Here is a 15,453-nt window from a genome sequence, read left to right on the forward strand (position 1 = left end):
AAAAAAAGGTTAAGCATACAGGAACACTCATAGCCTCCCTTCAAATTGATACTGATCAATTAAGTAACTAAGGTTTCACCTTCCGCTCATCAGAGAGGCAAAGATGCCCCAAAAAGTGCACTTTAATGATAGAGCTCTGAATTGCCTGGCCATTCAGAAAGTAATTGATCCCTGAAGCTTAAACCCTGAAGAGCTCAAAGTAAAAAGAAAAGGGACCCTACAGACAAAGATACTTGGAGCAGCCATTTTGTAGTAGCAGAGAACCAGAAACTAGTGGGGCTCCTGTCAATCGGAAAATAGCTGAACAAATTACAGTATTTGTAGATAATGGAATACTACTGCGCTCAAAGAAATACCAAAAGGGAGGGGTTCAGAGCCAGCTGGGGAGACCTGAATGGCCTAATGGACTTGAATGGACTTCCTAAAGTAAGCAGGACCAGGAACAGTTTTATACAATCCAGCATTTAAAGACAATTTTGAAAGACTTAGGAAATCTAATCGACACCATGAGCAGCTAAGACTCCAGAGAGCACGTCCCTCACTCTCTAGCAGAGATGATGGGTTCAAGATAAAGAATGGGAAATCTGGGCTTTGGACAGAGTCAGTTCAGGAATTTGCATTGCTCAGCTGGGCCTATTTACTATCAGATTTATTTTTCTTTTTGTAGTTGTTGATGTTCATTTGGTGTGAAGGGAATTAGCGGCAGAGAAAACAGATGCTTATTGATTGAAAACAAACAAAATGGGGGGAGGGGGTTGACATTGATAAAATAATGTGATTTGGGGCTGTATGAAGGAGTTTCCAGAAACAAGAGATTGAGAGATTAATAAGACAGAGGACAACCGAGGTGGCAAAAGGCTTTGGGTTCATTGAGGTTCCATTTAAGGATGTTTGAGCTGTTCAATATTTGTGTTCAAATATTTGAAGTCCTGTCAGGCAGAAGAGGGGTTACTCTTGCTTTCCTTGGTTCCAAGAGGACAAAGCCAGGAGATATAACTGGAAGCTTCAGAGAGGTCCATTCAGGTCTGAGTTCCTTAATCATTAGAGCTCCCCAAAGCCTTGGAAAGGGATGGGTCCCTTCTCTCCAGAGGCCTTCGGGCAGATGCCAGCTGCGTTGGAATGGTTTGGCCATCTAGTTGGCCATCTGGATGGACCCAGAAGTCTCTTCTAACACTAAAAGTCTTTGATCCTGAGATTATCCCATTCTGCCACATCTGGAGTGTTTTGTTTGGTTCTGGGCACCATATTTTAGAGAGGACATGGAAAGCTGGAATGTATCCATGAGCAGGATGGCGAGGTGACTAAAGACCATGCCTCATGAGGACCAGTTAAAGGGAGCCACAATTTGGCTATAATAAGTGGTGACAGAATCACTGGCTTTAAATATTGGAAAGATTATCATGGAGAAGTCAGATTAAATTTATTCAGATCAGTCCTAGAGGGGAGAATTTAGAACCACCAGTGCAGTTACAAAAATATGGCTTGTTCCTTATATTTACAAAAACCAAGGAAACCAAAAGACAATCATGGAACTGTCCAAAAGACCCTCTTGATTCAGGGGACAGTGAGCTCGCCCTCGATCAAAGCCTCCAAACAAAGGCCACAGATCCACTTATCGTGGCCCTAGAAGAGAAAGTTCCTGGGTTGGCCCAGAGTTTCTTGAGCTTTTTCACCATGTTTTTCCCACAGGCCTTTGGGCAGCTGAAGCCTACAGACCGCTTCTGAGAATGACACTCTTACAGGCAGAGAATAGAATGCTAAAGATTAGGAAGGAATGCAGTCTTAGGGAAATACAATTATCAAAGTATTTTGAAAAACAAGTTCAGAGATGGCAGCTTCTAACCCTGCCGGCCCTCAAAGCCTCCTTCCAGCTTTGACCATAGTGCAGCTCTGAACAGAAAATGCTTATTTCCCCCCAGTTCTCTGCGTTGGCCAGAGGGCAACTTGGACTGAGAAGCAAAGGTTCACTCACACAGTTGCATCTCTTTCAGGCTCACTGTTACCACTTTACTGTGAAAACTTTCGTGGAATCTCTAAGAAAACTTGAACATGAACCCGAGATCTACCAAGTAATTAAGCGACTCTGTGATCTCTATGCCTTACACGGCCTTCTGTCCAATCTGGGTGACTTCCTACACGATGGTTACATGTCCGGGGCCCAAGCCGACCTAGCGACCGAGGCCTATTTCAGCCTCCTTTCTCTGATCCGGTAAGTGGGGGGGACACCCCGGGGTGTGGAGTGAGAGGCGGCAGTGGGATGGCACTACTATTCCTTTTCTTCATTATGATTACTGCCAATAACAATTGCCAGCATTCAGACACCACTAGTGGTTTGCAAAGCATTTTCACGTGTTCTCCCATTGATAGGTAGCAGCACCAACTAATTCCCCCAAACAGGATCAGTAAGAGGGTATTTTCATGGTGTTTGGGTTTTGTCACATTTGAAGGGAGGGAAAAGAGAAAGGAGCGTATTCTTGTCAGCTGCAGGAGGGGGGAGATGGGTAAATAGCACAAAGGGCTGCTTCCAGAAACACAGATTTCATTAAGGTAACAAGCAGGATTCCTGGGGGGAGAGATGGGAAAAACCAACCTATTCTAACCACTTTAAAGAGACGTTTTACACCATAGAACTGGAAGATGGCGTCTCCCTAAACCACACAAACTGGCACTGACTGGGCAAACCACTTAAGCTTTTCATAGTCCGGGCAGCTAAGACTATAAGCTGCCAAGTAGCTGCCCTCCTGCGTTAGGAGACTTCCCCATACCGATGAAATCCCAAAGTCAGGCCTTCTCTCATTCCCTAATACAAGGAAAGGGGCCTATGGGGAATCTGCTGTCAACAAGCTCTAATAAGGAGACGGCGGCCTCAGAAACTGGTGGAGGACAGTGCTAAAAGAAAAATATTTCTCAAGAAGTTGTGTGTGTGTGTGTGTGTGTGTGTGTGTGTGTGTGTGTGTGAGAGAGAGAGAGAGAGAGAGAGAGAGAGAGAGAGAGAGAGAGAGAAACAGAGAGAGAGAGACAGAGACAGAGACAGAGACAGAGACAGAGACAGAGAGACACACAGAGAGAGAGAGAGAGAGAGAAAGAAAGAGAGACAGAGACAGAGAAAGAAAGAGTGGAGGAGGGAGGGAGAGAGAGAGACAAAGACAGAGACAGAGAGAGACAGAGAAAGAAAGAGTGGAGGAGGGAGGGAGAGAGACAAGAGACAGAGAGAAAGAAAGAGTGAAGGAGGGAGGGAGAGAGAGAGAGAGACAAAGACAGAGACAGAGAAAGAAAGAGTGGAGGAGGGAGGGAAGAGGGCAGGGAAGGAGGGAGGGAGGAAGAGAAACAAAGACAGACACACAGACACAGAGACAGAGCCAGTATATATGCAGCAGAGAGCCCCTGGCATATCTAGAGCCAGGAACAGGATGGATTTGGGGGTAATATGCATTAGACCCCATTTGGGCTCCATTTTCTGGAGCCCAATTCACTTACACACAAATCCCATGGCCATATTTGTGTGACCCCTTGGACAAATCCCTTCATCTTTCCAAGCCTCTCTGTAAAGCGAGTGGGCTGGACTCCAAGACAAGGTCCCTTTCACCCTTAAATCTAGAACCCAACTAAACCAAAGGCAGAAGGGGGGGTGGAGCATTCAGGAGCCAGCTCTGCATGTTCCGGCTGTGACCTTTGGCTGTCCCGAGGGGCTCTAACACTACTAACCCAGCCTCCCCTGACCGAGGCCCAGCGTGCTTCACTGCAGGGCTGCAGGGAATTGAGAGAACATGGTGAACTTTAGACAAACTCCACGGGATCAGGTTATACCAGAGGCCTTTTATCTTCCCATATTTGCTATTCTCTTCGGCTTCTGTTGACGGAAGCTGTCTGCTGTTAAAATTTTCCACCAGACTTTCAAAATGGGATAAAGAAGAGTTCATGTTTGTTCTCAACTCAGGAAGTTATATCGACTCCTGTTACGGCATGTTACCTCTGTACAAAGCAATCGATTAGTGGGCAAACACAAATCTTCTTTTACTTTTGGGGGTGGCAATAGGGGAAAGGGCAAGCCAGGACCTGTGATGTAGTCTGTGCTGGGAACTCGTAGTATGAAAACTCCTTCCACTGATGCTGATAGCAATTCCTCTGCAACTCAGCCTTAGAGAGTTGCCCGGAGCACCAACAATGTATGTGACTTGTACAGGGTCACACAGCCAGGATGCATCAGACTCAGATCTTGAACTCGGATTTTCCGGGCTCAAAAGCCATTAATGTTTTTATTTACATGCCACACTGCTAATAGGGCACATGTCATATCACCATATCCACTGTATAAGACATGATATTTGTAATACCAAAATACCTGATACAATACAGTGATAATGCCATTGGTGCTTATAATATTAATAATGAACTGAATTAATTATTAATAATAACCCACCTTTACATCCTTCTCTAGAATTTAATAAAGCTCTTTTCTCACAACAACCCTACGAAATTGATATTCAAGTATTTTTTTCCATTTTAGAGATGAAAAATCTGGGGCTCTGTACAGTTGTTATATTCTCAACTTAAAAGAAGGAGGTCCAGGATTTGAACCCGGACCTCGGGTCTTTTCTTATATTAAACAACAAAGATTGAAAAAAAAAAACAAAACTGAGATACTCATAGTGCCATATCAATATATGTGAAATAATTTTCTTAAATGTATATTTGTATATGTTCTTATTGAATAAAACAGATAATGTTGGAGTTTTCCTAAATATAGGCACATTGCTGCCTCCATTACTTTCTGCCCTATTTTCTCTGAGCCTCAGTTTCCCCAGCTGTAAAACGAAGAAATTAACCTAAATGGGCTCTCCATCTACAGTCCCATGATCACCCCAACATCATTTCCCAAATTCTAACCAAATCAGCTTGAGAACAAGTTACCCCTTTTGGCCCATCCTCCCCTGATGGTGAAATGGAACAGAGCTGTACCTAGTGATCTCAAGTGGCTTTGGACTAGGCAGAATCCCAGCTTTCTGGGGGCTTGAGCAGTGTGAAGTCCCCTGAGGCTGGCCTGTTTCCAGGTCTCACTTAGGACTCGGTTCCCACAGAATGCCTCTTTTGGGCCCGGAGCCAATTTTCCGCATTCTTCTACACTAAGACCTCAGAGGCCATCTGTTCCTCCGCTGTACAAAGCTGGGACCGGGCGGGATGACCTCTGTGGTGGCTTCCAGAGCGGTGACCCCGAGTCCTACTAAGTGAGAAAGGATTCGAATGTGGGCTGGAAACGAGCTCTACATCTGCTGTCCCGAGAACCAGAGTGACTTCACTTGAACCTCATGAAAGGGCTGGCCCCCAGATGATGCAACTGGAGACTCTGCACAAATGGGTGTTAGGTCAGCAGAGGGAGCGTCCACATCGGTGAAATCCCAGATCTGAGGGCAAATTTTCCAAAACTAAAGCAGACATAAGTGGGGGCAGACATAGTGATTATCGATAATACAATTTCTTAGGAAGTCTAGATATGATAAATTATATATAACAAAAAACAAATAATAAATAATAAAGTAACAAAGTCTAAAATAATACATTACATATAATTTATTACATATAATAAATAACAAATAACAATAAAGTAACAAATAAGTAATAAAGAAACAGTCTAGAAATAATAAATTACACATGATAAATAACAAATAACAATAAAGTAACAATAAGTAATAAAGTTAACAAAGTCTAGAAAAATAAATTACATATGATAGATAACAATAAAATAACACATAAGAAGTACAATTATTATGTCCATTTTGCAGATAAGAAAACTGAGGCTGAGATCTCAGGGGATTTGCCCTGGATCACACAGCCACTACATGAATGAGTCAGGACTTGAATTCCGGCCTCCTTCCGCTCGTGCCTCCTAGCTGGTCGTGGCACCCAGAAAAATTGTGTCAAAAGCAGCAATGACGTTTGCCAGTCTAGGATGTGACATCATAGCGTACAGAGTCCTAAGGGTTTCTAATGATCTTCCTGGAGAGCTCACCACCCAAAGGGGCCGTACTTGGGCAAGAATACCATTGCTTCATTCACTGGGTACCCCGATGCTTTGGATATGATGGACATTACGGATCCACTCCACCAGTATTTTTATCCTGCTCAGGAAATTGCTGCAGGTCCATAATCTGAAAGATCCGTATCAACTCCTATGTTCTCTCTTTTAGGAAAGATGCAGTTTTACTAACCGATGCCTTTGATTTCTCTGATGAAACCTTAAATTCTGCACTTGGCTGTTATGATGGAAATGTCTACGAACGGCTGTTTGAGTGGGCCCAACTCTCACCGACCAATACCGAGGTAGGGAGTGCAACGTGCTATCAATTATGCAAGAGAACGGAGAGAACGAGCTCAGAATTTATCTCCCTGTTGTCTAGTTTTATAGAAGGCAGAAGAGACAAGCCACGCCATGTGATTTTTCAACCTAATGGAAATCAATTAAAAGTATTTTAAGCACATAGGCAAGAGGGAGGGATCTGGGCCTATGAGGGGCTCAGAGCCAGGAAGGCACAGCTAGAGCTAAACAGCCGGCTCTAAATCTGGGCCCAGAGCATGACAGAAAGGCAGCGGTCATCCTGCAAAGGAGCCGCTGCTCAGGACAACCACTCTTAGGTCACCAGCTCTTCCTTAAAGGGAGACAGAGACTTTGTGCAATTAGCAGTCAGGCCGCCTGGAAACACATCAGAAAGCTGTGGACGTTAGTCCCAAGGACAACTCCTCTCTCCTGCATGCCAGGAATATTCTTTAATAACCCCATTTTCCCTCCTAGTGTTGAGTGGAAAGATCTGGATTCAAATCCCAGCTCTGTGCCTTATTAGCTTTCCAGAGTCCAGCTTCCTCACCCACCCAATAAGCGGGTCCCAAGTCCCTTCTCTCTCCAATCTGATGCTCAGACGCTGCAATCCTAACACACCACCAAAAATACGTTTTTAAGGACATAAAGTGACCAAGGGCTGAACGGTTATTCTTTGGAGATTTAAGGAAAGATTAGACAAGAATCTTTAGAGAGTAAGAGCGATGGGGCTGCCAAATGAGTCACTGGAAGGGGTGCCCCCAGCAAGTAAGTTGCCAATCTTTCAGGTGAAAAAATCTATGTTGAAAGCTCTGTGGCCTATAATCTAATTACTGTGGCAGCAGATTTAACCTAAATGGTTAAATCTTTGGGGCGTCGTGGAACCTCTTGGGCAATCCAGTGAAGTCTATAAACCCCTTCTCAGGATAATTTTCAAATTTTTTTTAAATGCATTTTAATGTTTTTAAATGTATAAAATCAATTACATAAGAATTAAAAGGAAACCAAGTATAGTAATATGACTATCAAAAATATATACAAGTGTGTGTATGTATCATATACATATGTGTGGGTGTGTATACACACACACACACACACACACACACACACACACACATATACGTACACAAACATATTTTCAATTTCATGGGCCCCAAGCTAAGAGCTCCTGATTTAGAACAAGACCTCATATCCGTTGCCTATAGACATTTAAACATGTTTCACCATGCTCTGTAGCATAAATGTGTTACTGGAATAATGAAAGTGAATAAACATGACTTTTTTTTTTCCTCTTGAAATTTCAAAAAGGTGTCTTGCCACATCCCTGCATTGATGGTTCTGTGACTTTAATTTACACTTAATTTGCATTTCGACATGTCGATATCAAGTCTAATTTTATTTTTTTTTAATGAAATCACACTCTTCCCCTCCCCCAAGGTAACCAGCGGGAAGGGTGAGACTAGAGTGGATTTTTCACTCCAGAAAGTTTCCATTCTGCACCAAAAGTGCCGGATCAGCTCTTTTCCTTATAAGTAACTTGCCAACGGCAAGGACAGGGCAGTTGTTCCCTGGCAGATCAGGAGCTGGACAGGGCTCGGCTGTCCAGGAAGGGTCAGACCCCGGAGCTGGGAGGCCGTACAGTGGAGCAGTGCAAGGCTGTGGGAGGAGTAGGAAGAGGAGGTTTGAGCTGCACCCAGAGAGAGGACTAAGTGTGGATCACAACACAGTATTTTCACTTCTTTTGTTGTTGTTTGCTTGAATTTTATTTTCTTTCTCATTTTTTTCATTTTCATTCTTTTGTTGTTTGCTTGAATTTTATTTTCTTTCTCATTTTTTTCCTTTTTCGATCTGATTCTTCTTATGCAGCAAGATAATTGTATAAATACATATGCACATATTGGATTTAACATATTTTTGTCATGTTTTATCACGTACCATCCAGGGGAGGGGAGTGGGGGAAAATGGGAGGGAAGGGGTATTGGAACACAAGGTTTTGCAAGGGTCAATGCTGAAAAATTATCCTTACATATGTTTTGAAAATAAAAAGCTTTAATTTTAAAAAAAAAAAAAAAAAAAGGAAGAGGAGGTTTGTAGGTGAAAGAGGGATTGTTTAGGGCGATGGACACGACAAAGGCCAGCTATGAGCTTTGGAGAAGACAAAATAGAAAGGTGAGGGAGGAGCAGAAAACATGAAGGCAGAGAGATGGAAAAAGAATCATGAAAAGTCATGGCCCCTTCCACTGTGCCACAAAGTATTCATGTCATCTGTGTCACCTGAGCCTCCAAACAACTCTGTGGGCTATCAGTAGAAGCATCTTCTCCATTTTACAGATGAGGAAACTGAGGTTCGTGATGCAGAGGCAGGATTTGAATCCACCTCTTTGCTCCAGGTCCAGTACTATCCATCAGTCGAACTCCTCCCAAAAGTAAAGTTCTCCTATCTTTCTCATATCTGAGATATAGCCCAGAATTTCTGGTCAAACCAGACAACCTCACCTATGTGGCAATTCCCTGGGGCACAAATGATAACTGCCTGATGGAACTCAGAAAGCTCCACTAAGGTACAAAATCTTGAGCAAGAGGTTGTCAACTTTAAATGCACCAGGAATATTTTTATCAAAGGCAAGAGCTTCCGTCATCAATGGCAGTTTGAGGAAGTAAAAATAATATCAGAGAATTGGATTTGAATTCCTGGTCCAGACCTTAAAATATACCCATGATATTTAATGCATTTATATGTGTATATATGTCCACATATGTCCACATATATGTTCGTGTGTGTGTATGTGTTCAAAGGAAGCCAGGGAAGAAGACAAGGAGAGGAAGGAAATAGCCCTGTATAGTAAGGAGGCAAATTAATGTGCAGAAAGCCAAGAATGGGAGGGAGGAAACAGTCTATTTTATATAATTCGATAAATATTTATTAAATGCCTATTAGGTGCCAGGTGCTATGAAAAAGTACAGGGGATAAAATACAAAAACAAAACTGTCCCCATTCTTGAAGAATGGAGATTATCATGTGGACAGATAAGGAAATACAAAACATCTTCAGAATAAATACAGAGTTAACTGGTGGATAAGGAAGACCAACAACTGAGGAAATCAGAAAAAGCTTGTCTAAGAGGAAGCACTTGAGTTGAACTAGAAAGGAGATCCCAAAGGCAGAGGGGAGAGGAGACAGCCCTCTGGTCTTGGGGGACGACTTGTACCAAGGCACAGAGGTGGGGATGGGAAGTCAAATCGGGGAAACATGGCGGAGAGCATTTCAGCAGAATTCCAATGGAGAAACCTGATGTCATCGGAGCATTCCACAGACCATCTGGGCTAAAAGAGGAAATAGATGAGTCCAGGAAACAAAAGTTAAGCCTGACCCAAAGAAATAGTATAATCGTGATGGGAGATTTCAAACATTTGGACATCAGCTGGAGCTCTCTCACCCTACCACAAGTAAGGTGGCTAACAATTTCGTGACTTCCCTCAATGACACCATTATTTTGAAATAGAGGAATTTCTTGTAAAGATCTGATTCTCCCCAACAGGCCTTGGTGGCTGGGTTGGACATGATGGGAAGCTTGAAGTGAAACAAAGACCACTCTGGCTTTGTGAAAAAGAATACCAAGGAAAGTCATAGATCTGGAGGATAAGAATTCAAAAGGTTCAAAAGAAAAATAGGATCCATGGACCAAAATTCTAAAGACGAAATCAATCCCTAAGAATAAAATTCTGAATATACCTATGATACAATATAATATATGATACGATAGATAAAGAAAACGGGCTGCCCAAAGAGACTACTATGGAGGTACAAGGAATTCACCACCCAATTTAGATTTTTTAAAACCATATTCGGAGGATAAAAGCAAAGACAGGAAACAGGATGAATACTTAAACATAGTTCAGTCCTCCAAGAATAATATCAGAAATACTAAAGCTGAGGCCAGTGGAGAAAGCTGGGGGTCACAAGAAGCTTTGGGCAGGATGTTTAGTCCGAGAAGGATGAGATGGCGTGGGTTGGATGAGATTCAGGTAACTGGCAGGAGGAAGAAGCCAGAGTTTCTAACATTTGCACTTGCTTCTGTTCAAGCCAAAAATGATCTTTGAACAAGAAAGAAACAAAATTAGTAAATAAATGCCTCAAATAATTAAACACCAAGCTACCCTTGATGAGTTCAGGTCATCAAACCCAAGTGAACTACACCCAAGGAATGATTGCCAAGACACTGAGAGTGATCTCCAAGTGAGAAGATACAAGATAACTGCAGAGGGCAAATAAATGTAGTTTTGAATTTGAAAAAAGGGAAGAGAATGGAGTCTGTGTGCCATAAGCCAATAGGCCTGATTTTAATTCCTGGAAAAACTCTGGAATTTATTTTCAAATCTAATTGTAGTTTTTGTGAATTTATTCACCAGCAATATAAAGATTTCAATGTATAAATAAGAATAGGATAGGGACTTATATAAGAAGCTGGGAATTTGTAAAAGATGACCAGAGATTGTCCAGAAAAGGAAATTATGATTCTAGAGAACAGTCCGGCTCCATCAAGAACAGACTGTGCCGAAGTAACTTCATTTCCTGTTTTATAGGGATACTGGACTAGCAGAACAGCACAATGCTATAGAGATGGTTTATCTAGATTTTAGCAAAGCATGTAATAAAATGTCTCGCGCTCTCCTTGGAGGAGATGGAAAGATGCGGGCTAGACAGAAGTCAGATAAGGGCATTCACCAATGATTGAAAGGCCAGACCCAGTAAGCTCAATGTCAGTTTTAAAGGAGATTTTCAGTGGAGGGCTCTGGGGATATTATCCTTGACCCATGCTTTCATTTCAACATTTTTATCAGCAATCTGGCTAGAAACAGAGAAAGCATGCTTGGCAAAACTATAAATGACTCAAAGCTGGGAAGAAAAGTTAGCACACAAATGACAAGGTTTTAAAATATCTTAACAGACTGGAATATTAGGTCATATCAAGTTAGATGAAATTTAATAGGAATAAATGTAAAGTGTTATCTTAGATTAAAAAAATCAACTGTCTAAGGACAAGATGGGGGCTAAACACCTCACCTGAAAACAGGTTTTCCCAGCTTAGGATGAGTCAACAGTGTTCTGTAAGCTCATGTAACTCACATCCATTCAGCACTAAGTGCCACATTTTAGGAAGGATCACTGAGTGTCAAAAGGTGGAAAATCAGGGGAAGAGCCTTGAGATCACGGCCTATGAGATTGGGCTGAAGAACCTGAGGACTTTTATCCGGGAGAAGGAAAAAATTAGTGGAATTATGATCATTGTCAAGTATTTAAAGGGAGATCACTCTACAGAGGATGAGATTTGCTCTGCTTGTCCCTAGAGGTCAGCACTAGTAGTGGACTGGTCACAAAGATGTGAATTTAGGCTTAAGGTAAGGAAAACTTCCTAGTGATTAGAGGCATCCAAAAGTGGAATGGGCTGCCTCTGAGGGGAAGAGCAGACACTCAATTTGGAGTTTCTTGTCGTGGAGGAGGTTTTGTTCACGGTCAGGTGGAAATGACATGAATAAATATTTGTAGATCTCATCAAGGGAATTCCTTTACATCTGTAAATGGCCTCCTTTCCAACCTGGATTTTAGTTCTGTGATTATGAGTCAAAGAACCTGGGCTCTGCCACTACTTAGTTCAGGTAACTAGTTCAGGCTCAGAGAGTGTCTAATACTTTGCATTTTATGGAGGAGGAATCTAAGGTACCTTCCAGCTCTAGCGGTCTCTGATATCATGGTACAAATCCTAAAAGAGAAATCAAAGGGTATTTATTCCTACTCAGACTAGTGGATCTAATCTGAGAAGTAAATTCACAATATATATATATGTACATATTTACATGTACACATATATGTATCTATGTCTATACTTATATATAGTATATAAAATCTAATTCTCACATGATCAACTGATAATATATATTTACTCTCATTTGTCTGCAAGAGATGAAAAATCAACCCACTCCTCTATATCCTAAATAACTGAAATGTTAGATATAAAACCGTTTACTAAATGCAAAAGATATCGGGTCTTTCTTCTCCAAGTTACCATGGGAAAAAAAAATACAGCTTTTCATAGTCTTTATTTCCCAAAAGCATTTGAGTTTTTAATGAGCTGGCTTTTCTATTATTGCCATAAGGATGTCAGTGTATAGAATACCATTGTAATGTATCATATATCACTCTGAAAGGTGATCTATAAAAGTGGCTTTTAAATACACCTATTTCTATGTAAAGAGAACCACACTGGTGAATTTTGGAATTATAAAACTAATGAGGCGTCACCATATTTAGCAGCGAATAAGATACAAAATGAGATTTTAAAATATGCGGCCTGTGTACTCTAGCAACGGCAGACTCTCAACTCTACATGTAATCGACTACATTATTTTATGGATTTTCAAAATAGAGTGACTCTGATCGAAAGAATGGGTAATTTAAAATTTAAAAAAAGTTTCAGTGGTAAAGATTCAAACTGAACCTGGCCGGCCTCCAGAATTTTCAGAAACAGTTGAATTAGTTATCATAAAATATAGTTTAACCTATTTACATGGGCAGAAAAATGCAGAGTGTATAAATTTTTTAAATCCCTACAAATGGAAAAGCCACACAGTCAGGTAGAGGTTCAAGTTAATAGGCCGGCTGCAATCTTTTTTTTTTTTTAAGGTAGGGAGAGAAAATTTTACACAATGAAACACAATTACTTTTGGATATAGTGTAAGGTGTTTAAAAAGAAAAAAGTCATCAGGACCTTAGCCATCATTAATTTGACCCATAACTGATCAGGAATCCCTACTACAATATCCCCAGGCCTGCACCTGAAAACTTCCAGGAACAAGAAACCCAAAGCAGCCATTCCCTGCCATTTTGAGGCAGCTGTAGTTATTAAGAAAATGTTCGTTTTATGGAACTTAAGTCTGTCTTTCCTTGCCTCACTACTCCCAATTTTGCCATCCTGAAAAAATTTCTTTCTAATGGGAGAATCCAATCCTTCAAGTCATTTGAATATGGCCTTTATCCCACAGCTCATGGGTCTAACCTTTCAACTTGCTGGACTCACCAACTGAGCTTGGTCCTTTTAGCATTAATTGTAGAACATGAGTTAAAAAGGAACACCAAGTTTTCCAAGCCAATTTATTTTTTAAATGTCTTATATTGATAAACTTAAGGGGTGACTCTTTCCAGTCTACTGCTTTGGAAAGGAGGAGAAGGGGGTAAAATGGGGCAAAGCAGAGGTTTGGGTTCTGAAATTAGGAGCGGGTCTTTCCCCCTCACTTTCACACATCTGGCATCTTTACCCCTGGCTGTTGCAAAAGCAGGCAGCTCAGCTGAAAGTAAACTTGTTTAATCCCTGAGGACAGAGAACATTTTTCCCCTCTTTTTCAAAGAACCTTTTGCAGAAAGACATACCTATTCATGAGGCCCAGAAATGTGTATGTTTTCATCCTCATATCCCACAGCCCTAACCCAGAGCCCTCACTTGGAAAATGTTTATTGAGTTTAAACTTTTAAGACCCAAGGCCGTACTTTGTCACTGGCCTTAGGCACCCACACTATGAAATCTGCCTTAAAAAAAGGAGGCTGACCTTTGAAAAAATGTTCAAACAGCCTGAATTCTTTAAAATTGAGAATCTTATGCAATTTTTCCAAGACATTAATTCTGGTTGAAATGGTCGTGTTAATATTTCTTTTTTTTTTTCTCCAAACAGGGGAATCCTGCCTATGAGAAATACCTGAGACCATTCTTAAAAAATAACCAATCCAAATTATGAGATTTGCCAACTATGGACTGTATTTTACTTTCAAGAAGCAGAACGAAATTACCCTCTAAATGTATAATACTGCGATAAAGGGAAATCCAGTGTACTTGTTAAAGACAAGACAGGCAAATCATTAGCTTCTACTAGAGGTGTGCCTTCAACAGTATTGTGAAAAATAAACCTTTCCTTATCAAGTGCCTAATTCTTAACAAACCTTAAATTCACAAAAAGAAACCCGTGGATATGAGCAGGAGCTAACAATCATATCAGCCTACTCCTTTGAAGGACAATATGCCTAATTTTTTATACAGATTTAAAACTATTTTTTTCACAATTCCAGTATTAAATTGTCTCTATTTTTTTTCCTTATGGAATATCCTATCACAAATCAAACGAATACGCTATTAACTCAAGTCTGCAACCTATCCACTTAAACATTTAGCTGTTATATGTTTCAATGGGACAATGTACCAATCGTTCAAAAATCTGAAAGAAAATGACTTTGGTTTCAAGGCTTTAGACTCAACCGTGTTGCTGGGAATTAAAAAAATTAAAAAAAAAAAAAAAAAGCTTTTGAGGATGTTTCATTAGAGTTTAAAATGTTTCTTAAACTGGATTCAACTGGTCTTCTTGCCTCTTTCCATTCTCCAAAAACTGCTCTCACACGGTGGGTGGTAAACCTCATTAAACTGGTAGGTTTTCCATAACTTAACAAGGCGATGAAAATTTTACAGAAAGAAAATACAAACTGAATTTACAATCCTGTTGTACCCAATTTACAGCCACCCAAATCGGTGCAATTGTCAACTTGTTAAGGTTTTGTTAAAGTTTTATTTATAATACAGGAACTTAGCCATGAATTAAACTGCATAAAGAACTTTCACAGGAAAATTCTGCCATTTTGTTCCTGCTGGTTGAGGTGACAGGCTTCCCTCATAGAGCCTTTCCGGCTCTGTTCGTTAGCCCTGGAATGGAAGTTTGTCACCTCAGTAAAAAGAGACAGCCTGCCAGGATGAGAGAGAGCCAGAGGTGAAATGGCTTAACCTCAGTGCTGTGACCTGGATTGTAAAGCTTTGAAGCAATATTCCCAAGCAAGAAATGTCAGCAGACTAATATTCTAGCAATCAGCAAATTGTAGCTAGCATGGCTAATCCTTTTTGCTGCAGGAAACCGAACCAAATAAAATAAACCAAATAAAACAAAACATGATAATGGAAGAGAAACAGTTGTACTTTTTTCCATCGTGGCGAGTCTATCTGCATTCACTTCAGAAGAATTTGGGTTTTTGTTAAATCTCAAGCACCACATGGAAATGCTTTATTCCATAAATTAAAAATAAAATTAATATGGAAAAAAATCTCAAGCAC

General features: G+C 40.8%; 1 protein-coding gene across 1 annotated transcript in view; it reads left to right on the plus strand.

Annotated features, from left to right (window-relative positions):
* The window catches only part of ACOX2 (acyl-CoA oxidase 2), a 49,957-nt gene extending 34,657 nt beyond the window's left edge, over positions 1-15,300 (plus strand). The window contains exons 13-15 of the mRNA XM_074284249.1: positions 1,992-2,209; positions 6,186-6,318; positions 14,036-15,300. Coding sequence (XP_074140350.1) covers positions 1,992-2,209; positions 6,186-6,318; positions 14,036-14,098 — 414 coding nt within the window. The 3' untranslated portion in view covers positions 14,099-15,300. The remainder of the gene's footprint in view (positions 1-1,991; positions 2,210-6,185; positions 6,319-14,035) is intronic.
* The last annotated feature ends 153 nt before the right edge of the window (positions 15,301-15,453 follow it).

Source organism: Sminthopsis crassicaudata, chromosome 1 (genome assembly GCF_048593235.1).
Source record: "Sminthopsis crassicaudata isolate SCR6 chromosome 1, ASM4859323v1, whole genome shotgun sequence".
Taxonomy (NCBI): Eukaryota; Metazoa; Chordata; class Mammalia; order Dasyuromorphia; family Dasyuridae; genus Sminthopsis; species Sminthopsis crassicaudata.